Source organism: Bufo gargarizans, chromosome 7, assembly GCF_014858855.1.
Source record: "Bufo gargarizans isolate SCDJY-AF-19 chromosome 7, ASM1485885v1, whole genome shotgun sequence".
NCBI classification, from domain to species: domain Eukaryota; kingdom Metazoa; phylum Chordata; class Amphibia; order Anura; family Bufonidae; genus Bufo; species Bufo gargarizans.
Window position 1 is genome coordinate 197,571,619 of NC_058086.1, and position 26,928 is coordinate 197,598,546.

At 44.6% G+C, this 26,928-nt stretch overlaps 1 protein-coding gene across 3 annotated transcripts in view; it reads right to left on the bottom strand.

Annotated features, from left to right (window-relative positions):
• LOC122943410 (t-SNARE domain-containing protein 1-like) overlaps positions 1 to 26,928 on the bottom strand; it is a 153,103-nt gene that overhangs the window by 58,143 nt on the left and 68,032 nt on the right. For all 3 annotated transcript variants that reach the window (XM_044301126.1, XM_044301125.1, XM_044301127.1), the window contains 5 exons: positions 26,024 to 26,101; positions 25,057 to 25,126; positions 11,295 to 11,385; positions 7,859 to 7,933; positions 4,558 to 4,614 (listed from right to left, as the gene is read on the bottom strand). In XM_044301126.1, coding sequence (XP_044157061.1) covers positions 4,558 to 4,614; positions 7,859 to 7,933; positions 11,295 to 11,385; positions 25,057 to 25,126; positions 26,024 to 26,101 — 371 coding nt within the window. The remainder of the gene's footprint in view (positions 1 to 4,557; positions 4,615 to 7,858; positions 7,934 to 11,294; positions 11,386 to 25,056; positions 25,127 to 26,023; positions 26,102 to 26,928) is intronic.

A 26,928-nucleotide genomic window follows, 5' to 3' on the forward strand; every position in this document is an offset into this window, starting at 1 on the left:
GCTGGGACTTTATGAGAAGGACGCTGTCGAGGTTTGGAATCCCGACTAGATTCCAGGAGGCAGTCATGTCGTTATACAAGGGTCCAAGTGCAAGGATTAGGGTGAATGGCACATTGTCTCCATCATTCCCGATTTGCAACGGGACGCGTCAGGGCTGCCCCCTATCTCCTGCCTTGTATGTACTGGTCATGGAGACACTTCTTCAGGCCATCAGAGAACACGTAGATATACGTGGAGTGAAAACAGGAATTAACGAGGTAGAATATATCAATGTGGCTTATGCCGATGATCTATTGATCATGGTCTCCAACCCGATCGAGGCCTTCCCGCATCTTCTGAAATTGTTTGAGGAGTATGGTAGGCTGTCAAACTACAAAATGAATTATACCAAATCAGAAGCATTAAATGTTAGTGCTCCGGCGAGCTCCATCGCCATTTTGAAAAACACTACACCCTTTAAATGGCAATCCTCATGTGTCACTTATCTGGGGGTTCAGATTTCCGCGTCCACAGACGACTTATTTCGGCTTAACTACACTCCCCTGATAGCAGAGGTCCAGAAACAGCTCCAATCGTTACGCCTCCCTTATTCCTCTTGGATGGGAAGGAAAAATATCCTAAAAGCGTTTGTCCTCCCAAAAATTATGTACATATTACAGATGTTACCAATATTTTTACCTAACTCATACTTTACAAAGATCCGTAGACTTTTTGCGACTTACCTGTGGGGTGGAAAGAAAGCTAGGGCCCCTCACCAGAGGCTGATACTGGGGCGTGGTCATGGAGGTATAGCATTGCCAGATGTCCAGGCGTATTACAGGGCCATACACCTGAAGAGGTGGTTGCAGCTCCACTCCCCTGCCTACCGCACTTTGGGCACGGAATTGGAGCTAGCGCAGCTTACCCAAATGCAGAAAGCGGCCTTATGGGGTCAATCAAACACTTCCCTACACTCTCACGTGCTCCTAAAGGGCACCAGTTTCGTCATTAAACAGCTCAATAAGGCTCATGGGCTCCTTCAGAATCCTCCGGGCGCGATGCCAGCAGATCTTATACCACACACTATCCAACCTTCCAGTGCTCAGGTCTCACAGATCTGGCACAGACTAAGAAGCTTTTCCACAACCGAATTTATAGGGAAAATGAAAGGCACTCTGCCGGAGCAGCACCCCCTTAGCCAAGTTTGGAAGACAACAAACTTCCTAGACCTAATATCTATCAATTCTGCTGGGAAGCAACTACTCGCCCAGAAACCATGTGTGGTGACACAGACTTGGTTTGAGAAGTTAGCAAACCCCCCCTCACCTCAACGCAAATTGATATCTAATATTTATATGGCCTTGAACTCACCTCAGCGCCACATAACCCCACAATATGTTCACACCTGGGCCAATGACCTCAAGACTACTTTTTCGGAGACTGATATTCTCCGCATGCACGCACACTCGCATGGCTTCTCCCGCTGTGTGAAGATCCAAGAGCATTCATACAAGGTTCTCACGCAGTGGTACCTTACCCCCAAACAACTATTTCTTAGTGGTCTGAGTGATCATGACAAGTGTTGGAGATGTGGGGAGGAAGGTGGCACTCTTCTTCACATTTTCTGGTCCTGCACCAAGATAAGAGGATATTGGAACAATGTCTCCCAGACCATTAACGAAATACTAAACACTAACCTGACGTTGACCCCTCAGCTTGTTCTCTTATGGCTCCCAACGAAGGACCTATCGCCGTCAAGGAACAAGCTGAGTACACACCTGATACAGGCTGCACGTTTACTCATCCCCCAAAAGTGGCTGAGCCCAGACCCCCCCACTGTATCTCAGTGGTTAGGCAAATTGGACCACATACACCGTATGGAGGAGCTGGCGGGTTGGGAACTTAGGTCTCATGAGAAGCACAAAAAATTATGGGGCCCCTGGTGTACATATAGGCAGGCGAATGGTACTTTGCGTATTAGCGATTCTTGACTGACAACGACCTTGAGACGGGTTTAGGGTGGTGACCGACACATTAGCGAGATTGGATGGGGATGACTGTCTTCCTCCCTTTGGAATCATCTTAGGTTTTCAACAGCCTCAGACCGTATTTGTCCAGTTCTAGGGACATACTACAACCCCCCCCCTCCTACCTTCCCTCCTCCCTCCTCACTCTTATTCCCACCCTCCTCCCCCCCCCCCCCCTTCCTTACCGGTTCGTTCTTGACTTACCTACCTCAGGTTACACTTTTTATTGTCAATTGCTGTCATTGGCTTATCTAGTTAGGTACACTGCACCTTACTTATGCCTTATGTATAACGTCTATGTGACTGTCAATTGCAAATTTATATGTATGTCATTATCCTGACTTATACATTAATGTATGTGATGCTCTTTTTATGCTGCTTTTCAATAAAAAGACAATTGACAAAGAATATAACTACTATAATACTGCTCCTATGTACAAGAATATAACTACTATAATACTGCTCCTATGTACAAGAATATAACTACTATAATACTGCTCCTATGTACAAGTATATAACTACTATAATACTGCTCCTAAGTACAAGGATATAACTACTATAATACTGCTCCTATGTACAAGGATATAACTACTATAATACTGCCTCCTATGTACAAGAATATAACTACTATAATACTGCCGCCTATGTACAAGACTATAACTACTATAATACTGCTCCCTATGTACAGGAATATACCTACTATAATACTGCTCCTATGTACAAGAATATAACTACTATAATACTATCTTCTATGTACAAGACTATAACTACTATAATACTGCTCCTATGTACAAGAGTATAACTACTATTATACTGCTCCTATGTACAAGAATATAACTACTATAATACTGCCTCCTATGTACAAGAATATAACTACTATAATACTGCTCCTATGTACAAGAATATAACTACTATAATACTGCCTCCTATGTACAATAATATAACTACTATAATACTGCTCCTATGTACAAGAATATAACTACTATAATACTGCCTCCTATGTACAAGAATATAACTACTATAATACTGCTCCTATGTACAAGAATATAACTACTATAATACTGCTCCTATGTACAAGAATATAATTACTATAATACTGCTTCCGGTGTACAAGAATATAACTACTATAATACTGCTCCTACGTACAAGACTATAACTACTATAATACTGCCTCCTATGTACAAGAATATAACTACTATAATACTGCCTTCTATGTACAAGGATATAACTACTATAATACTGCTCCTGTATACAGGAATATAACTACTATAATACTGCTCCTATGTACAAGAATATAACTGCTATAATACAGCCTCCTATATACAAGAATATAACTACTATAATACTGCTCCTATATACAAGAATATAACTACTATAATACTGCTCCTATGTACAAGAATATAACTACTATAATACTGCCTCCTATGTACAAGAATATAACTACTATAATACTGCTCCTATGTACAAGAATATAACTACTATAATACTGCTCCTATGTACAAGAATATAACTACTATAATACTGCTTCCGGTGTACAAGAATATAACTACTATAATACAGCGCCTATGTACAAGAATATAACTACTATAATACTGCTCCTATGTACAAAAATATACTGTAACTACTATAATACTGCTCCTATGTACAAGAATATAACTACTATAATACTGCCTTCTATGTACAAGGATATAACTACTATAATACTGCTCCTATATACAAGAATATAACTACTATAATACAGCCTCCTATTTACAAGAATATAACTACTATAATACTGTTCCTATGTACAAGAATATAACTACTATAATACTGCCTCCTATGTACAAGAATATAACTACTATAATACTGCTCCTATGTACAAGAATATAACTACTATAATACTGCTACTATGTACAAGAATATAACTACTATAATACTGCTCCTATGTACAAGAATATAACTACTATAATACTCTTCCTATGTACAAGAATATAACTACTATAATACTGCTCCTATGTACAAGAATATAACTGCTATAATACTGCTCCGATGTACAAGAATATAACTACTATAATACTGCCTCCTATGTACAAGAATATAACTGCTATAATACTGCTCCTATGTACACAAATATAACTATTATAATACTGCCTCCTATGTACAAGAATATAACTACTATAATACTGCTCCTATGTACAAGAATATAACTACTATAATACTGCTCCTATGTACAAGAATATAACTACTATAATACTGCTGCTATGTACAAGAATATAACTACTATAATACTGCTCCTATGTACAAGAATATAACTACTATAATACTGCTCCTATGTACAGGAATATAACTACTATAATACTGCCTTCTATGTACAAGAATATAACTACTATAATACTGCCCCCTATGTACAAGAATATAACTACTATAATACTGCTCCTATGTACAGGGCAGCCTTCTCATGTGACTGGAGCGTGTACAACAGCCTATTTGCTGTCTGTATGGTTGCGGTATGATGTATGCAGTGAGTCTCCAGGTTTTGATGAGTGTATTATATTTTTACACTGTTACTTACTTGTTCCTGGTTTTTCTGGCCGCCGTTCAGTAACGACTTGGATTTCTCCGCTATTTTCTGTGGGTTAGAGAAAACACAGAGTGGTGTCAGCTCCTGAACATATTCCCATAGCGCTTTCATTACATGATGGGAGTGAGCGCTGCCTGCAGGGTATGTGGTTTCTAAGCATGCCGGCATAGAAATGCTTAAAAAAGCACAAAATATATTTATTTCTAACGGCTTCCCGCTCATATTTATCCTGTGCGCTCGTTACTGTCCTGTGAACACCAGAGAAGATTGCAGGATAAACCAACACCATTTCTATGCAAATTGATCGTTTAAAATGTCTTTTCTTTTTAAGCACATCACAGCAAGATCTTAACGAATGGCATCCAGATACCGAGAAAGTAACAAAAACTAATAAATAAATAAAAAATATATATTATATAAAACATAACAAAAATAAACGGTAAATATACACTTATTGACAAATAAATCTTGCATCAAGAAGATGATGTTGGGATAAAGTTTCCTCTGTGAGACTGAAATGATGAGAAATGTAAGAGGTTCCAATATTAGAGGAAAGGAGTAGATTATTAGGGAAATAGGAGGCTCTAGGACCCTGTGATGCAACCCTAGCCTGGGTACAAGATGAGATACGGCCTCTAGCCTGGGTACAAGATGAGATACGGCCTCTAGCCTGGGTACAAGATGAGATACGGCCTCTAGCCTGGATACAAGATGAGATACAGCCTCTAGCCTGGATACAAGATGAGATACAGCCTCTAGCCTGGATACAAGATGAGATACAGCCTCTAGCCTGGGTACATGATGAGATACGACCTCTAGCCTGGGTACAAGATGAGATACGGCCTCTAGCCTGGATACAAGATGAGATACAGCCTCTAGCCTGGGTACAAGATGAGATACGGCCTCTAGCCTGGGTACAAGATGAGATACGGCCTCTAGCCTGGATACAAGATGAGATACAGCCTCTAGCCTGGATACAAGATGAGATACAGCCTCTAGCCTGGATACAAGATGAGATACGGCCTCTAGCCTGGATACATGATGAGATACGGCCTCTAGCCTGGATACAAGATGAGATACAGCCTCTAGCCTGGATACAAGATGAGATACGGCCTCTAGCCTGGATACAAGATGAGATACGGCCTCTAGCCTGGATACAAGATGAGATACAGCCTCTAGCCTGGATACATGATGAGATACGGCCTCTAGCCTGGATACAAGATGAGATACAGCCTCTAGCCTGGATACAAGATGAGATACAGCCTCTAGCCTGGATACAAGATGAGATACAGCCTCTAGCCTGAATACAAGATGAGATACAGCCTCTAGCCTGGATACAAGATGAGATACGGCCTCTAGCCTGGATACAAGATGAGATACGGCCTCTAGCCCGGATACAAGATGAGATACGGCCTCTAGCCCGGATACAAGATGAGATACGGCCTCTAGCCCGGATACAAGATGAGATACGGCCTCTAGCCTACTTACAAGATGAGATACGGCCTCTAGCCTGGATACAAGATGAGATACGGCCTCTAGCCTGGATACAAGATGAGATACGGCCTCTAGCCTGGATACAAGATGAGATACGGCCTCTAGCCTGAATACAAGATGAGATACAGCCTCTAGCCTGAATACAAGATGAGATACAGCCTCTAGCCTGGATACAAGATGAGATACGGCCTCTAGCCTGGATACAAGATGAGATACGGCCTCTAGCCCGGATACAAGATGAGATACGGCCTCTAGCCCGGATACAAGATGAGATACGGCCTCTAGCCTACTTACAAGATGAGATACGGCCTCTAGCCTGGATACAAGATGAGATACGGCCTCTAGCCTGCATACAACATGAGATACGGCCTCTAGCCTGCATACAAGATGAGATACAGCCTCTAGCCTGGATACACGATGAGATACAGCCTCTAGCCTGCATACAAGATGAGATACGGCCTCTAGCCTGCATACAAGATGAGATACGGCCTCTAGCCTGCATACAAGATGAGATACGGCGTCTAGCCTGCTTACAAGATGAGATACGGCCTCTAGCCTGCATACAAGATGAGATACGGCCTCTAGCTTGGATACAATATAAGATACAGCCTCTAGCTTGGATACAAGATGAGATACAGCCTCTAGCTTGGATACAAGATGAGATACAGCCTCTAGCCTGGATACAAGATGAGATACGGCCTCTAGCCTGGATACAAGATGAGATACAGCCTCTAGCTTGGATACAAGATGAGATACGGCCTCTATCCCGGATACAAGATGAGATACGGCCTCTAGCCTGCATACAAGATGAGATACAGCCTCTAACCTGCATACAAGATGAGATACAGCCTTTAGCTTGGATACAAGATGAGATACAGCCTCTAGCTTGGATACAAGATGAGATACAGCCTCTAGCTTGGATACAAGATGAGATACAGCCTCTAGCTTGGATACAAGATGAGATACAGCCTCTAGCCTGGATACAAGATGAGATACAGCCTCTAGCCTGGATACAAGATGAGATACAGCCTCTAGCCTGGATACAAGATGAGATACAGCCTCTAACCTGCATACAAGATGAGATACAGCCTTTAGCTTGGATACAAGATGAGATACAGCCTCTAGCTTGGACACAAGATGAGATACAGCCTCTAGCCTGGATACAAGATGAGATACAGCCTCTAGCCTGGATACAAGATGAGATACGGCCTCTAGCCTGGACACAAGATGAGATACAGCCTCTAGCCTGGATACAAGATGAGATACAGCCTCTAGCCTGAATACAAGATGAGATACGGCCACTAGCCTGGATACAAGATGAGATACGGCCTCTAGCCTGGATACAAGATGAGATACAGCCTCTAGCCTGGATACAAGATGAGATACGGCCTCTAGCCTGGATACAAGATGAGATACAGCCTCTAGCCTGGATACAAGAGTCAAATAAAAATAAAATAAACAGCTGATTGGCGTGGATGCAGGGCGTTGTACCCCCTATGATCTGACACTAGTGATGCCTATCGTGTGGATAACCCCTTTAAAGCTTTGGTTATGTTGTTCACGTTGTCACCCACCTGATGACGGAAGGGTCCACGGACTGCACTTTCTGGGGGCGTTCTGCTCTGGAATGTTTACTACACTTTTGATACGTTTATATAATGTGTGTTTCTTGTTGAGTACATAGTATCTTTCTTTGATGATGTGGTTTTTGTATAATAGCAGATAATCAGTAGCGTCAGGAGGAACTGATGGAAAGTAGTGGAGGAGGGGACACCGGCTGCTGCGGCACACGTCTTACCGTTTGCACTGCTCCGTAGCGCTGGATGGCCTCCGACAACTGGCTCTTCAGTCGGTCCAGCTGCAGACGATCCTGCTGCAAGAGGCCAGAAGAAAGACAAGTCGTGACAATCAGTTACAGCCAGGAAGATCGGGGCAATCACTAAGCACAACCCTCAGTCTCCGTGTATGGGCCATCCGTGGATTTTCATGTGGGTTTCAGCATGAAACCAGTCAATCCGCAATGGCGTTTATACAGCAGCGGAACTTTCCGCCGTTTTGTCTGGGGAAATAAAAAATAAATAAGTAATTGCTTGAGTGGGATTCCACAGGCGGCGTGAAAAACTACACATCCGGTGGTCAACCTGTGACTACACAGCACATTTTTCCGTAACCGGTCGCATGCACATGCCCGTAAAAAAAACAAAAAAAACATTTGTGTCAAAAATGTTCAGCAAATGTATCAATATAGCCCCCTTTTTTTAACATGGTACCTTTTGTAACGGCAGGTATAATCAAATATGGCGCATGTAGGCCGCGTTTAATCCCTCTATAAATACCGCATGGGACCATCGGGAATTATGAACAGAGCAGATATTGGGTATACAGCGGAGGTGACCGGTCACGCCCCACGTGTGGCCCCTTATCTCGAAGACGAGGCAAAACTAGCCATAAGAACGGCTCTACAGAAATGAACGCAGCACGGTGATTGGCTGCTAAGGGCAACAAGATAATGGTTGAATTAAGGGGGTCATCCCGTGACTAATGCAAAAAACTAAAGTGAGACATCATGTAGTACAGGACAATCTCTGTATAACAAAGCTAGAGCCCGCCCTGGACCTCACATGGGTCCAGAGATCTCCCCGTTCATTGCTCTGCTAGACTTATATCAAGCTGACAGCTCAAGGGGCGTGTCCTTTCTGCTGCAGCTAATGGGCGTGTCCATGCTCTCCCTATCACAGCTCAGGGGGCGTGTCCATGCTCTCCCTATCACAGCTCAGGAGGCGTGTCCATGCTCTCCCTATCACAGCTCAGGAGGCGTGTCCATGCTCTCCCCATCACAGCTCAGGGGGCGTGTCCATGCTCTCCCCATCACAGCTCAGGGGGCGTGTCCATGCTCTCCCCATCACAGCTCAGGGGGCGTGTCCATGCACTCCCCATCACAGCTCAGGGGGCGTGTCCATGCACTCCCCATCACAGCTCAGGGGGCGTGTCCATGCACTCCCCATCACAGCTCAGGGGGCGTGTCCATGCTCTCCCCATCACAGCTCAGGGGGCGTGTCCATGCTCTCCCCATCACAGCTCAGGGGGCGTGTCCATGCTCTCCCCATCACAGCTCAGGGGGCGTGTCCATGCTCTCCCCATCACAGCTCAGGGGGCGTGTCCATGCTCTCCCCATCACAGCTCAGGGGGCGTGTCCATGCTCTCCCCATCACAGCTCAGGGGGCGTGTCCATGCTCTCCCCATCACAGCTCAGGGGGCGTGTCCATGCTCTCCCCATCACAGCTCAGGGGGCGTGTCCATGCTCTCCCCATCACAGCTCAGGGGGCGTGTCCATGCTCTCCCCATCACAGCTCAGGGGGCGTGTCCATGCTCTCCCCATCACAGCTCAGGGGGCGTGTCCATGCTCTCCCCATCACAGCTCAGGGGGCGTGTCCATGCTCTCCCCATCACAGCTCAGGGGGCGTGTCCATGCTCTCCCCATCACAGCTCAGGGGGCGTGTCCATGCTCTCCCCATCACAGCTCAGGGGGCGTGTCCATGCTCTCCCCATCACAGCTCAGGGGGCGTGTCCATGCTCTCCCCATCACAGCTCAGGGGGCGTGTCCATGCTCTCCCCATCACAGCTCAGGGGGCGTGTCCATGCTCTCCCCATCACAGCTCAGGGGCGTGTCCATGCTCTCCCCATCACAGCTCAGGGGGCGTGTCCATGCTCTCCCCATCACAGCTCAGGGGGCGTGTCCATGCTCTCCCCATCACAGCTCAGGGGGCGTGTCCATGCTCTCCCCATCACAGCTCAGGGGGCGTGTCCATGCTCTCCCCATCACAGCTCAGGGGGCGTGTCCATGCTCTCCCCATCACAGCTCAGGGGGCGTGTCCATGCTCTCCCCATCACAGCTCAGGGGGCGTGTCCATGCTCTCCCCATCACAGCTCAGGGGGCGTGTCCATGCTCTCCCCATCACAGCTCAGGGGGCGTGTCCATGCTCTCCCCATCACAGCTCAGGGGGCGTGTCCATGCTCTCCCCATCACAGCTCAGGGGGCGTGTCCATGCTCTCCCCATCACAGCTCAGGGGGCGTGTCCATGCTCTCCCCATCACAGGTCAGGAGGCGTGTCCATGCTCTCCCTATCACAGGTCAGGAGGTGTGTCAATGCTCTCCCTATCACTGGTCAGGAGGTGTGTCAATGCTCTCCCTATCACAGGTCAGGAGGTGTGTCAATGCTCTCCCTATCACAGGTCAGGAGGTGTGTCAATGCTCTCCCCATCACAGCTCAGGAGGCGTGTCCATGCTCTCCCTATCACAGCTAAGGGGGCGTGTCCATGCTCTCCCTATCACAGGTCAGGAGGTGTGTCCATGCTCTCCCCATCACAGCTCAGGAGGCGTGTCTCAGCTCTCCCCATCACAGCTCAGGGGGCGTGTCCATGCTCTCCCCATCACAGCTCAGGGGGCGTGTCCATGCTCTCCCCATCACAGGTCAGGGAGCAGTTGAAGGATGGAACTGAGCATGTGCAGCCATCTCAGTCAGCAGGACAAAGAAATAATAAGAAAAAAAAACAGCAGGTGGCGCTATACAGAAACATTTTATTAAATAACTCAGTGGCTATGCTACATTTTTAATTCTATGCAATTACAAAAGTATTCAGATCCAGGCGCTGGATTGAAAAACTGTAGAATATTTTTCTCTGATTAACCCTTTGTACTAGGACTGTTACAGGCCGGTCACTGCACGTGTAATCCCGAGAAATCCCAGCAGCCGTGTAGTTATAAATCGGTGGTTTGTTTTATTTTCTGATCATAATATGCATCAAGGATATACCTGGACGCGTTTCGGCATAACAGCCGATCAAACAGAGTCAAAGGATACAAATATATATATATAAATGAATCAATCACAAGCCTGTGACGTCAGACGCCCACATGGGCGGTAAATCAACCGCCAGCTTTCACCTTAGGTGACATACAGTATATTCTACCCGTCGCAGTATTCAACGTGAGGACAAAGTCTATAAAGAAAAACAAACAAAATAAGGATCAATGTTATAGAATCAGCTTTAGAACATTCCGTATGGCGGTATATTTCGCTACAATCGTGTTATTTCATAGTCCCAGCCTCGGGGATGACGTGGATCCAGTGTGTGGATCCCGGAGACTTCCCCGCAGGGCGCATGTCCACTGATTTATAACTACGCGGCTGCAAGCACCCCGGGAGCCCGAGTAACCGGGCGCAGACACTCACCCGGATCGAGCCTTTGACAATCTCGGAGAGATGGCGAATAGATTTGGTGCTGGAAGTTATGGTGTTATTGGTTTCCTGCTGTGTGAAATGCCTACAAACACAGAAAATTAAAATGTTATAAAGATAAAAACTACAACAAAAAAATGCTTGCAATAACTAAGGGCAGCTCCATTAACAAACCCCATTCCAATTAGAGAACTTTTATTAGATCCTATTCTCTAGTCGCATCCAGAGCTGCATTCACAATTCTGCTGGCTTTCACTTTTGGGACAGATAAAACTTCTCTACGAGATGTGCAAAGTGTACTAGAGGACGTACACCCGTCTTCTCCCAGGATGCACCACTGCACAGGATGCTCTATACCTCCACAAAACGGTAAACTGCTCTGGGTGTGACTGGAGCATAAGATGCTCATAACGCTGCATCTCCCATAATGCATTGCAGCAGAGGAATCTTGTTACAGGCCCTGGATGTAAAAAACTTGTGAATGCAGCTCTGGGTGTGACTGGAGCGTAAGACAAATAATAGTAATACACATTCACATAATATTGCATCGTAGCTGAGGATGTTATGCAGCAAGCAAGGAGGGGATAAGAGTGCTGAGAGGAAGCTGGTGGTTTATTAAATGCAGCTCTGGGTGTGACTGGAACACAAGAATTATAGATTGAATGGGTAAAATGATGTTCATATAAACAAGAAGGCACGGCGGCAACACCCAAAGCAGCAGGGGGTAGAGAGGAGAGCCAACAGGCAATCAGCAGAATAGTGAATACAGCTCTGGCTGCAGCACACCTTCATACAACATCCTCTGATGCACCACCATAGGATGCTTTACTGTACACTGACATAGCAGGTGGTGTCAGGGAGGAGACGATATAACTGAGGACTACAGGTAGATTGGTGAATACAGCTCTGGTTGTAACTGGAGTAAAAGAACAGCGCTCTGAAATGATGATCACATAACACACCCCATTAGCCGAGGCTTTGTACCGCACCGACACAACAGGGAGGAAACGCAAAGGCCTGCTTGTTTCCCAGCAAGCGAGAAGTCAGTAGATTGGGAAATGCTGCTCTGGGTGTGAATGGAGCTTTAGAACAGTGGATGTGAAGTGTAAAATGACAGTCACATAACATCTCCCGTAAGTCACTAAAACAGAAGAGGCAGAAAAGGGACGAGAAGTCCTGGGGCCTGAGAGCTAACAGGAAACAAGCAGAGACACGAATGCAGCTCTGGTTGTGACTGGAGTATAAAATGAGTCGATTTCAGTTAAAACTGAGGATTAAAAGTGGAGTTACAGTTTCTGAATCACCTTGTGCTATGTAATGATTATGACAACCCGGGGTTAATCAGCAAATGCGTGAGATGTAATAACGGGTACGGATACCAAACATGGAAAGCGGTCAGTGATCAGGCCCCGCGTTACGAGCCTGCTAGGTCTACATCTACCGGACCGCGCCTCTGGACGCCAGCGCCAACGGTGTGAGAGCCGCGCATCCAATTATAATGGGAAGCAGCAGGTGTAATTATAAAACCCGGACGCGGAGGCTGCAATTACTGCAAACTATCAATTTATGCAGAAAGTGGGGATCACGCTCCAGCCTGTCCGCGGCGCAAAAGTGCTGCGGGTCAGCGCCAACAGTACTCTCAACGCAGCTCTGGATGCGACTGGAGTATAAACCATACGATATAGTGGATGTGTCTATCTGTATATCTGTATAACGCTGACACATAGACAGCTACTTGATAGTTGAATGCAGCTCTGGATGTGACTAGAGCATAAGTGCCGATTTCACTGCAGATTGGCACAAAGAACGTAAATCATGTTGCAATGTTATAATAATAATAATAATGTGGCACCGTACAGAATGAAGACTATGCTCAATGGTGGTCATCATAGTGGTGTTGGGGGACACGACCCCCTTATTAACCCCCCCTCCCCCCGATCGGACCATTTCATTTGTTGTAGATATTAGGCACATTATGTAATACCGCTCGCCTGTATGATCCCCAAAACGCTGCTTAGGAGACGCTTCATCGGAGAGCGTTCATTAAAGAGAAATAAGAAGCAATTTCTCGTTGTTCAGCAAACTTCCCTTCATTTAATAAACCAGCGGTGAGCGGCACCTCATTACGGTAATAGTTCGCACGCCCCTCGTGGACGAGCTGGCTGCAGAATCTCGGTGGTGGCATTAGACAGAGGTAGACGACCGGCGATGACGTATGGAGTGGTATTAATCTCCGAACTTCTCCTCCTTGTGGGGCTGTAACGACTCCGCACGGACCCTGCGCAGCGCGCGCTGAATACATGAAATGTCTGCCGTCTGCCCTCACGGTCAGTTTTATAATACTGTAGAAGTTGCAGTACAAAGTTTTAGGGCACTGGAAAAACTTTTACTTACGGGGTTGACACATTCTAATCTGAAGGAAAATGAAGCAAATCTGTAAAAAGGCTTGATTGAAAAACAAAATAAACACCGTCTCCATGGTTACAGACTACAAACCGTGCGTAGTCTGATCCTTAAGTCTTCTGTTACTCAGGTCCCTCTGCCTCATCTCCTTGTAACTTATGGACAATAGTAGAAAATGTATTCAGGATCAGACTTAAAGGGGTTGTCCAAGTTATATTTATTGATGACCTATCCTCAGGATAGGTCATCAATATCAGATCGGCGGGGGTCCGACACCCAGCACCCCCTCCGATCAGCTGTTTGAAGAGAAGGCTTGCACTGTGTCAGCGCTGCCTCCTCTTCACTGTTTACCTTTTAGCCGTTGCATCTGCAGTGGTGAGCAGGTGTAATTACACCCAAGCCGTCCCATTCATTTCAATAGATTACCTTCTAGCCGTTGCATCTGCAATCTATTGAAATGAATGGGACGGCTTGGGTGTAATTACACCTGCTCACCACTGCAGATGCAACGGCTAAAAGGTAAACAGTGAAGAGGAGGCAGCGCTGACACAGTGCAAGCCTTCTCTTCAAACAGCTGATCGGAGGGGGTTCCGGGTGTCGGACCCCGCCGATCTGATATTGATGACCTATCCTGAGGATAGGTCATCAATAAATATAACTTGGACAACCCCTTTAAGCAAGCTTCATATAGGAGCTGCATGAGCACTAGTATGCTCCCTCTAGTTGTGGCTGTATATATCTGTATGTAGTAATCTCCTGAGCTCCCTCTAGTGGTGGCTGTATATATCTGTATGTAGTAATCTCCTGAGCTCCCTCTAGTGGTGGCTGTATATATCTGTATGTAGTAATCTCCTGAGCTCCCCCTAGTGGTGGCTGTATATATCTGTATGCAGTAATCTCCTGAGCTTCCTCTAGTGGTGGCTGTATATATCTGTATGTAGTAATCTCCTGAGCTCCCCCTAGTGGTGGCTGTATATATCTGTATGCAATAATATCCTGAGCTCCCTCTAGTGGTGGCTGTATATATCTGTATGCAGTAATCTCCCGAGCTCTCTCTAGTGGTGGCTGTATATATCTGTATGTAGTAATCTCCTGAGCTCCCCCTAGTGGTGGCTGTATATATCTGTATGTAGTAATCTCCTGAGCTCCCCCTAGTGGTGGCTGTATATATCTGTATGTAGTAATATCCTGAGCTCCCTCTAGTGGTGGCTGTATATATCTGTATGTAGTAATCTCCTGAGCTCCCTCTAGTGGTGGCTGTGTATATATCTGTATGCAGTAATCTCCTGAGCTCCCTCTAGTGGTGGCTGTATATATCTGTATGCAGTAATCTCCTGAGCTCCCTCTAGTGGTGGCTGTATATATCTGTGTGCAGTAATCTCCTGAGCTCCCTCTAGTGGTGGCTGTATATATCTGTATGCAGTAATCTCCTGAGCTCCCTCTAGTGGTGGCTGTATATATCTGTATGCAGTAATCTCCTGAGCTCCTCCTAGTGGTGACTGTATATATCTGTATGCAGTAATCTCCTGAGCTCCCTCTAGTAGTGGCTGTATATATCTGTATGTAGTAATCTCCTGAGCTCCCTCTAGTGGTGGCTGTATATATCTGTATGTAGTAATCTCCTGAGCTCCCTCTAGTGGTGGCTGTATAGATCTGTATGCAGTAATCTCCTGAGCTCCCTCTAGTGGTGGCTGTATAGATCTGTATGCAGTAATCTCCTGAGCTCCCTCTAGTGGTGGCTGTATAGATCTGTATGTAGTAATCTCCTGAGCTCCCTCTAGTGGTGGCTGTATAGATCTGTATGCAGTAATCTCCTGAGCTCCCTCTAGTGGTGGCTGTATAGATCTGTATGTAGTAATCTCCTGAGCTCCCTCTAGTGGTGGCTGTATAGATCTGTATGCAGTAATCTCCTGAGCTCCCTCTAGTGCTGGCTGTATATATCTGTATGTAGTAATCTCCTGAGCTCCCTCTAGTGGTGGCTGAATATATCTGTATGCAGTAATCTCCTGAGCACCCTCTAGTGGTGGCTGTATATATCTGTATGCAGTAATCTCCTGAGCTTCCTCTAGTGGTGGCTGTATATATCTGTATGTAGTAATCTCCTGAGCTCCCTCTAGAGGTGGCTGTATATATCTGTATGCAGTAATCTCCTGAGCTCCCCCTAGTGGTGGCTGTATATATCTCTATGTAGTAATCTTCTGAGCTCCCTCTAGAGGTGGCTGTATATATCTGTATGCAGTAATCTCCTGAGCTCCCCCTAGTGGTGGCTGTATATATCTCTATGTAGTAATCTTCTGAGCTCCCTCTAGAGGTGGCTGTATATATCTGTATGCAGTAATCTCCTGAGCTCCCTCTAGTGGTGGCTGTATATATGCATGCAGTAATCTCCTGAGCTCCCCCTAGTGGTGGCTGTATATATCTGTATGCAGTAATCTCCTGAGCTCCCTCTAGTGGTGGCTGTATATATCTGTATGTAGTAATCTCCTGAGCTCCCTCTAGTGGTGGCTGTATATATCTGTATGCAGTAATCTCCTGAGCTCCCTCTAGTGGTGGCTGTATATATATATATATATATATATATATATCTCTCTATGTAGTAATCTTCTGAGCTCCCTCTAGAGGTGGCTGTATATATCTGTATGCAGTAATCTCCTGAGCTCCCCCTAGTGGTGGCTGTATATATCTCTATGTAGTAATCTTCTGAGCTCCCTCTAGAGGTGGCTGTATATATCTGTATGCAGTAATCTCCTGAGCTCCCTCTAGTGGTGGCTGTATATATATGCATGCAGTAATCTCCTGAGCTCCCCCTAGTGGTGGCTGTATATATCTGTATGCAGTAATCTCCTGAGCTCCCTCTAGTGGATGCTGTATATATCTGTATGTAGTAATCTCCTGAGCTCCCTCTAGTGGTGGCTGTATATATCTGTATGTAGTAATCTCCTGAGCTCCCCCTAGTGGTGGCTGTATATAGTATACTCCACACCATGTGTGACTTTAGCGCAGCGAGTGCTGCAAATCCTCAACTGCGCTTTTTCTTTTTTTTTTTTATCCACGTGACTTCCCTTACCATGTACACATTGAGCTCTGCTACATCTCAGCTTATCCTAATGAGAATCTCTTGGACAAATACTCTGTGCTGCTGTGGCTTCAGGCAGATGCAGAATCTGAGCAGGATGGTATGATCTCCTGACATGTGGCGTGCCGGTGGATGAGTCAGCTGGAAAGTGCGCAGGGGTTACCGTGGAAACATCTCCAGGTATTCTCCCACGGCACGGCACGTCACGTGTGATCGCCGCCTCGTTACCTCCACCACTCTTCTCCCTCGCAGTATACACACATAACGGAGCCGCTTTACTACTCGGCTCTGCACACTTCACATACATTCTCCGTCACTGGTCACTGAATACGCGGCTCCAGGGACAATTTCTATGGAATTTCTTACTAGTTACTGTGTGCGAGTATTAAAGAGCATATCCTCAGCATAGGCGGTGAGCATCGGATAGGTGGGATCAGACAATCTATGGGTAGGTCCACAAGGGAAGCAGATTGCAGCAGAAGAATCCTGCACCGACACCTCTTTACACATGATATGGTGGGAAGATGCCACCGAGGACGAATTCTAAACTGGGGCAACCATTTTCCAGGCTGTGGATGAAACACAAAGCTCAGGCTACTTTCACACTAGCCTTCTTGCTGGATCCGGCAGGGTTCAGCCAAAACGCTTCCGCTACTGATAATACAACCGTCTGCATCCGTTATGAACGGATCCGGTTGTATTATCTGTAACATCGCCAAGACGGATCCGTCATGAACTACACCGAAAGTCAATGGGGGATGGAGCTGTTTTCTATTGCGTCAGAGAAAACGGATCCATCTCCATTGACTTGCATTGCGGGTCATGACGGATTCGTCTTGCTCCGCATCCCAGGATGGAAAGAAAACCGCAGCGTGCTGCTCTCCGGTATGGGAACGGAACGCATTTTGGAGCACTCCGTTCTGTTCAGTTATGTTTTGTCCACCATTGAAAATGAATGGGGACAAAACGGAAGCGTTCTCTCCCCCCCCCCCCGGTATTGAGACCCCATGACTGATCTCAATACCGGAAAATATTAATGCTAGTGTGAAAATAGCCTTAGATTTTTCATGTCACCCCGGCCAAGGATGAGACCCCAAATCATCCTCTTCAGGTGTTCCGTCCATTGCAGCCGCCATTAATCTCCTTTACAGGCCGCTCGGCTCTCCATTCATTCCACAAGCTGTGCGCATTGTCCCGGCGGTCCGTATCTGCTCTGCAGCCGCTGGATGCTCACAGGGGAGGCAGAGCTGCAGAGCATTGCCAAGCCAGTGCACTGTACAGATAAGTAGGAGAGGGGGTGATAAGGGGGTCCGACGACGAGAGACCTGCTGTCTAAGTGCATGCTTTTCTGCACGGCCGGCTTCTGACCAGATTAACCAGAAAATGGGCTTATTTCCTAATGTTGCAGCGATGGCTCCACATTAATCACTTCAGGTAACATATGCATCAAGTTGTATTGACGGTGAAGGGGTTACATGCAATGCCACTGAGGACGGAGCACAACAGTATACACCCGTACACAGAGAATGCTATCACTGATCACACCTCCCTGTGTACAACCATCAGTGACTGACAGCTATGTATACACACTTACACAGAGAATGCGATCACTGATCACACCTCCCTGTGTACAACCATCAGTCACTGACAGCTATGTATACACACTTACACAGAGAATGCTATCACTGATCACACCTCCCTGTGTACAACTATCAGTCACTGACAGCTATGTATACACACTTACACAGAGAATGCTATCACTGATCACACCTCCCTGTGTACAACCATCAGTGACTGACAGCTATGTATACACACTTACACAGAGAATGCTATCACTGATCACACCTCCCTGTCTACAACTATCAGTCACTGACAGCTATCTCTGTATACACACTTACACAGAGAATGCCATCACTGATCACACCTCCCTGTGTACAACTATCCGTGACTGACAGCTATCTCTGTATACACACTTACACAGAGAATGCCATCACTGATCACACCTCCCTGTGTACAATTATCAGTGACTGACTGACAGCTATCTATGTATACACACTTACACAGAGAATGCCATCACTGATCACACCTCCCTGTGTACAATTATCAGTGTCTGACAGCTATCTCTGTATACACCCGTACACAGAGAATGCTATTAATCACTGATACCTCCCTTGTGTACAACCATCAGTGACTGACAGCTATCTATGTATACACACTTACACAGAGAATGCCATCACTGATCACACCTCCCTGTGTACAATTATCAGTGACTGACAGCTATCTATGTATACACCCGTACACAGAGAATGCCATTAATCACTGATACCTCCCTTGTGTACAACCATCAGTGACTGACAGCCATCTATGTATACACACTTACACTAATAACTCTGGGTACAACTGAAGAAGTCCGAAAAAAGCAGGGGTTTAAATGTGCAAATTACAAGTTTTACAGAATCTTTTTCCACAAAACTATACAGCAATCGGCTCAGCTCCTCCTGCTCTATATCCCGCTGTCTGAAGATTACATTACAATTTGTAGTGACAGGTCCTCCTTAAATAGAGGAGTAGGTCTGTGACACTCGGGACACACTAGCCTGCATCTCCCATCCCTACAAGGCTTTTCAAATGAGATTGTACCAATTTTGTGCGATTTCCCTGAATCTACTGAACAGGAAGTGAACTAGAGAAGAAGTGACACCGATCAAGTGTCTGCTTCTCCAGACATTTCCTATGTTCATGCATAAAGCCTCCGGACATGCACTGCACAGCAGATCGGGGTCTGTTAAGACCCAGCAGCTAGTGCAGTAAACTGATCACCAGGACCGGAGCAGCAAGCATTCTAGCCGTTTCCTAGTCTACTTCATTGAGCACCGAGTATATATGGACGGGGATGGCAGGGACGCTAATAAGCCATATCTGCCTTCTCCACAGGGAGCCCAGCAGCAGCTGCGCGATTTAGGCAAGAACGTTCCTCATCATGCAGAATGTGTAGTTACAAAACGAAAAAGTTATAGTAGAAAAACAAACCTTACACACGCCTATCCTGTGGGGGTCAGACACCCGAGACCCCCGTCGATCAGACCCAGAGGACAGGTCATTGGAAATAAGGTCTCGAAAAACCCAATTCTGCAGCAATTAAAGATTATTTATTAATAGATTACCAGGAGGAATGAGAGAAGAGGCCGATGAAGAGTAGGAAGAAAAGATGTGCCAGTATTTCTATCGTAAAGGGAACGGAACAATTTTCTAAACTAAACATGTCGAAAGAGGCGACTGCTCCTGCTGATGAGAGGCTAGTCATTCCAGATTTAGGGACTGGAACGAGGACAAGCGCCGCCTCTGTAAGGAGGCTGCAAACGATGGTCACTCCATACCAGTCAGCAGCAGAGAAGCACACCGCCACTGTCTGACAACCACTACCATCAGCCGTTATTGGGCCCATGAGGGGGTCAGACAGGACTCACCAATTACAAGCACTCATCTAAATGGGGAATAAAATCTCATCCTGAGAAGCCAGAAAATGCTAGAAAATCAAGTCCTACTTCTATAAAGCCGGGGTCTGTTACAGTGTATCAGTGAGAGGACAATAGATCTGCCCAGAGGAATCCACAGATTGGAAACATGTACACAGCTGAATAGGAGTCTTCAGTCCCCGATATAAAGGAGGTCAACATTCACTGAAAGCAAGCAGAGATTCTGATAATTGTATCATTTCTAAAACTAAATGGATGAAAACATACAGACACGTCATTTTAGGATCGGTCCAACCAAGTTACCAGTTATATGTGTTGAAAAGTAGGTTATAGAGAAAGGAGAGGTGACAAAGTCCTGTATTCTACACGGAGAGGAGGAGGATGAGCAGTAAACGGCAGTAACTATAGAAACTGATGTGTCCTCAACTCACATATCGGGGAAACCGGAAAAGAAATGAATAAATACTAATAATACATAATGAGTGAGTGCACAACGAGACCACCTCCACACAGTCACATCTGTACAGGGATCCACAGGAGAACCATCACCTGGTCTCAGAGGAGGCGACGTCTACATGACAAGACATCCAGGTACCCGAACAAAGACCACCCCAAAGTACTGCCCCTACAGACAGGACTACAATGACTATAATACTGCCTCCTATGTACAAGAATATACCTACTATAATACTGCTCCTATGTACAAGAATATAACTACTATAATACTGCTCCTATGTACAAGAATATAACTACTATAATACTGCCTCCTATGTACAAGAATATAACTACTATAATACTGCTCCTATGTACAAGAATATAACTACTATAATACTGCCTCCTATGTACAATAATATAACTACTATAATACTGCCCCTACAGACAGGACTACAATGACTATAATACTGCCTCCTATGTACAAGAATATACCAACTATAATACTGCTCCTATGTACAAGAATATAACTACTATAATACTGCTCCTATGTACAAGAATATAACTACTATAATACTGCTCCTATGTACAAGAATATACCAACTATAATACTGCTCCTATGTACAAGAATATAACTACTATAATACTGCCTCCTATGTACAATAATATAACTACTATAATACTGCCTCCTATGTACAAGAATATAACTACTATAATACTGCCTCCTATGTACAAGAATATAACTACTATAATACTGCCTCCTATGTACAAGAATATAACTACTATAATACTGCCTCCTATGTACAAGAATATAACTACTATAATACTGCCTCCTATGTACAAGAATATGACTACTATAATACTGCCTCCTATGTACAAGAATATGACTACTATAATACTGCTCCTATGTACAAGAATATAACTACTATAATACTGCCTCCTATGTACAAGAATATAACTACTATAATACTGCCTCCTGTGTACAACAATATAACTACTATAATACTGCTCCTATGTACAAGAATATAACTACTATAATACTGCTCCTAAGTACAAGAATATAACTACTATAATACTGCTCCTATGTACAATAATATAACTACTATAATACTGCCTCCTATGTACAAGAATATAACTACTATAATACTGCCTCCTATGTACAAGAATATAACTACTATAATACTGCATTCTATGTACAAGAATATGACTACTATAATACTGCTCCTATGTACAAGAATATAACTACTATAATACTGCTCCTATGTACAAGAATATAACTACTATAATACTGCCTCCTGTGTACAACAATATAACTACTATAATACTGCTCCTATGTACAAGAATATAACTACTATAATACTGCTCCTATGTACAAGAATATAACTACTATAAAACTGCTCCTATGTACAAGAATATATCTACTATAATACTGCCTCCTATGTACAAGAATATAACTACTATAATACTGCTCCTATGTACAAGAATATAACTACTATAATACTGCTCCTATGTACAAGAATATAACTACTATAATACTGCTCCTAAGTACAAGAATATAACTACTATAATACTGCCTCCTATGTACAAGAATATAACTACTATAATACTGCCTCCTATGTACAAGAATATAACTACTATAATACTGCCTCCTATGTACAAGAATATAACTACTATAATACTGCTCCTAAGTACAAGAATATAACTACTATAATACTGCTCCTATGTACAATAATATAACTACTATAATACTGCTCCTATGTACAAGAATATAACTGCTATAATACTGCTCCTATGTAAAAGAATATAACTTCTATAATACTGCTCCAATGTACAAGAATATAACTACTATAATACTGCTCCTATGTACAAGAATATAACTACTATAATACTGCCTCCTATGTACAAGAATATAACTACTATAATACTGCCTCCTATGTACAAGAATATAACTACTATAATACTGCCTCCTATGTACAAGAATATAACTACTATAATACTGCTCCTATGTACAAGAATATAACTACTATAATACTGCTCCTATGTACAAGAATATAACTACTATAATACTGCTCCTATGTACAGGAATATAACCACTATAATACTGCTCCTATATACAAGAATATAACTCCTATAATACTGCTCCTATGTACAAGAATATGACTACTATAATACTGCTCCTATGTACAAGAATATAACTACTATAATACTGCTCCTATGTACAAGAATATAACTACTATAATACTGCTCCTATGTACAGGAATATAACTACTATAATACTGCTCCTATGTACAAGAATATAACTACTATAATACTGCTCCTATGTACAAGAATATAACTACTATAATACTGCTCCTATGTACAAGAATATAACTACTATAATACTGCCTCCTATGTACAAGAATATAACTACTATAATACTGCTCCTATGTACAGGAATATAACTACTATAATACTGCTCCTATGTACAAGAATATAACTACTATAATACTGCTCCTATGTACAAGAATATAACTACTATAATACTGCTCCTATGTACAGGAATATAACTACTATAATACTGCTCCTATGTACAAGAATATAACTACTATAATACTGCTCCTATGTACAGGAATATAACTACTATAATACTGCCTCCTATGTACAGGAATATGACTACTATAATACTGCAGGATGGCTTCCTTTGCCTCCCGTTACACCTGAGCTGGCTCTAGTTGCACACGGCTCCGGGTCTCATCTCCCAGTCGGGGATTTTGCCGTTCTTCACACTTTGATGGATGGAGTCAAAGGTTGGAAGCATTTAACTAATGGTGGTTTAATGAAGAGATCGCGGCCGGGCAGAACACATCCGCTGCTTTTAAGTGTCAGGCTGTTTAATTGAGGGGCGGCGTTTCATGGACATTTCTTATACGGTTTTGAGGAAGCGTCGGGGGGAGAAGAGACGATTTCCATAAATGCTTTGACACGTCGTTTAGAGTCATGCTAATGTGCTAATCCCTTCAAAGTAATACCTTGAATGCACAGCGCACAGCCGTGAGCTTAACTCGCGCTGCGCTCTCGCCATTTATTCCCGCTGCTCTCTAATCCGGACATGAAAGCGCTGCTCTGAGAGTAAAGAGATTACTAGATTTGAATATTTACTTTTTCATGGGATTTTTTGTGTTCTTAGTAAAACATCTACATCATGACTTTACTTTGTCAACTGTTTTACAGCACGAAAGAAGAAGCGAGAGCTTTATATTAGCCTTCCTGCCGACCGGCCCGTGCCCTAGAAATTACCATCTTGATATGGGCTAAGAGTAGAAATAAATATTGTGGATTAACCCTTCGAAGAGAATCTTTCTTTGACCTCCATATCACAGTCCAGAAAAACCGCCTGTATTATACCCCAGAGCTGCACTCACTATTCTGCTGGTGCAGTCACTGTGTACATACATTACTTATCCTGTACTGATCCAGAGTGTCATCCTGTATTATACTCCAGAGCTGCACTCACTAATCTGTACTGATCCTGAGTTACATCATGTATTATACTCCAGAGCTGCACTCACTATTCTGCTGGTGCAGTCACTCTGTACATACATTACTTATCCTGTACTGATCCTGAGTTACATCCTGTATTATACTCTAGAGCGGCACTCACTATTCTGCTGGTGCAGTCACTGTATACACACATTACTTATCCTGTACTGATCCTGAGTTACATCCTGTATTATACTCCAGAGCTGCACTCACTATTCTGCTGGTGGAGTCACTGTGTACATACATTACTTATCCTGTACTGATCCTGAGTTACATCCTGTATTATACTCCAGAGCTGCACTCACTATTCTGCTGGTGCAGTCACTGTGTACATACAATACATTACTTATCCTGTACTGATCCTGAGTTACATCCTGTATTATACTCCAGAGCTGCACTCACTATTCTGCTGGTGCAGTCACTGTGTACATTACATTACTGATCCTGTATTATACTCCAGAGCTGCACTCTGGAATGGGAATACAACGGCTATTCTATCGGGCTTTGTTTCTCCACATATATATCATTCATCTGTTATTCCTTCTGGAAATGTATAACTAAACTGACAACTGGGTGTTTTTATTCAACTTGTCAATAGGGGCAGGAAGATGAGATATGGGGAGCTGTTTGTGGAAGTCTTCATACTGTAGAGCTTAATACCCTCAAGTCAAGGATTATCAAACTCCAAAGTACGTTATTTGGGACTAGGGAGCACATACCCACTAATCCAGCAGCACACCACTGTAATGTAAATCATCAGGTGACAGATTAGAGGACTTCTTACTTCACCCCTTTGCCACAGGTGCAGTGATACAGTCGGTACACACAGTATAGAAGAGCGGTAACTTACAGGCGGTCTCTGAGCTCCGCGGTATCACTAGGAGTCCCCAAGGAGCGCAGGTTTCTCTCCAGAGACTGTACTGTCAACAAGAGAGACACAAGAATAAACCACGGACTACACCACAGACCGCCCACTGTCCTGCCAGGAAGGGTGAGCTCACAGGGATGTGTACACTGATACATTGTAACAAACCCTCAAGACAGGGAATATCTGCACTGCTTCTGTGAGGATACCACACAGTAATGCTTACACTGATACACTGTAATGAACCCTCAATACAGGGGGTATCTGTACTGCTGATCTGATATTAAATAGAAATGTATACGCTGATACATAGTTACAAACCCTCAACACAGGATATCTGGACTTCTGCTCTGAAATTAAATAATAATGTCTACACTGACACACTGTAACAAACCCTCAATACAGGGGATATCTGTACTGCTGATGTGATATCAAACAGTAATATCTACACTGACCCACTGTAACAAACCCTCAGTATCTGTACTGCTGATGTGATATCAAACAGTAATATCTACACTGACCCACTGTAACAAACCCTCAGTATCTGTACTGCTGATGTGATATCAAACAGTAATATCTACACTGACCCACTGTAACAAACCCTCAGTATCTGTACTGCTGATGTGATATCAAACAGTAATATCTACACTGACACACTGTAACAAACCCCTTAATACAGGGGATATCTGTACTGCTGATGTGAATGCAGTAATGTGTACACTGATACACTGTAACAAACCCTCAACACAGGATATTTGAAGTGCTCCTGTCTCTACTGATACATTGTAACAAATGCTTCAAACTGTTGGGGCTTTGTGGTGCTGCCCCTTCAGCTAACAGAGGATTATACAGAAGCTTTATAGCAGTCCCAGTGCCCCGGATAGGTCACATGACTGGAGCGCAGGGGGCAGTGCCCGGGCACAGACCACGGGAGGAGGCGTGTGATACCCACCGTTAGAATTTATTCTAAACACATCCCCAGAAGTGACCTGGAACAGCTCCTCCAGCTCATGAGCATCAACCTGGGTGGCTGTTAAAGGAAAGAAGAGAAGTATTACAGACATCTGGAAGGAGACGGGATGCAGGAGGGGCTCACACATGGAGGAGGGGCTCACACATGGAGGAGGGGCTCACGGATGGAGGAGGGGCTCACGGATGGGGGGGGGGGGGCTCACGGATGGGGGGGGGCTCTGCAGATCATGTGGCGTCACTTTAAGGGAGTCCTTCCTGTGGGTTGCAGCTGCATCAATCAGCACCACGGAGAGCTCCCTCCTATATCTAAGGGCACAGTCTGCTCTGCTGCCTCCTCATCTGGCACCCCGGGGCCCTCAAACCCAAGGGAGGAGAAGGACGACCGCCAGGGGCCAACACTCAAGGTTGAGATGTCGGCATGTATGGCTCGCCAACACACGAGGAGAACCTGGGAGCAGTGATCTGACCTCATAGGCCCCTGCTGGTTCAGTCTCTACTGTGGTGTTGTGTGGCTTCCCTAACCTCATAGGCCCCTGCTGGTTCAGTCTCTGCTGTGGTGTTTTGTGAAGGATTCCCAGCTCCCTGCTGGTTCAGTCTCTGCTGTAGTGTTTTGTAGGGCTTCCCTAACCTCATAGATCCCTGCTGGTTCAGTCTCTGCTGTAGTGGTTTGTGAAGGATTCCTAGCTCCCTGCTGGTTCAGTCTCTGCTGTAGTGGTTTGTGGGGCTTCCCTAACCTCATAGACCCCTGCTGGTTCAGTCTCTGCTGTAGTGTTTTGTGGGGCTTCCCTAACCTCATAGACCCCTGCTGGTTCAGTCTCTGCTGTAGTGTTTTGTGGGGTTTCCCTAACCTCATAGATCCCTGCTGGTTCAGTCTCTGCTGTAGTG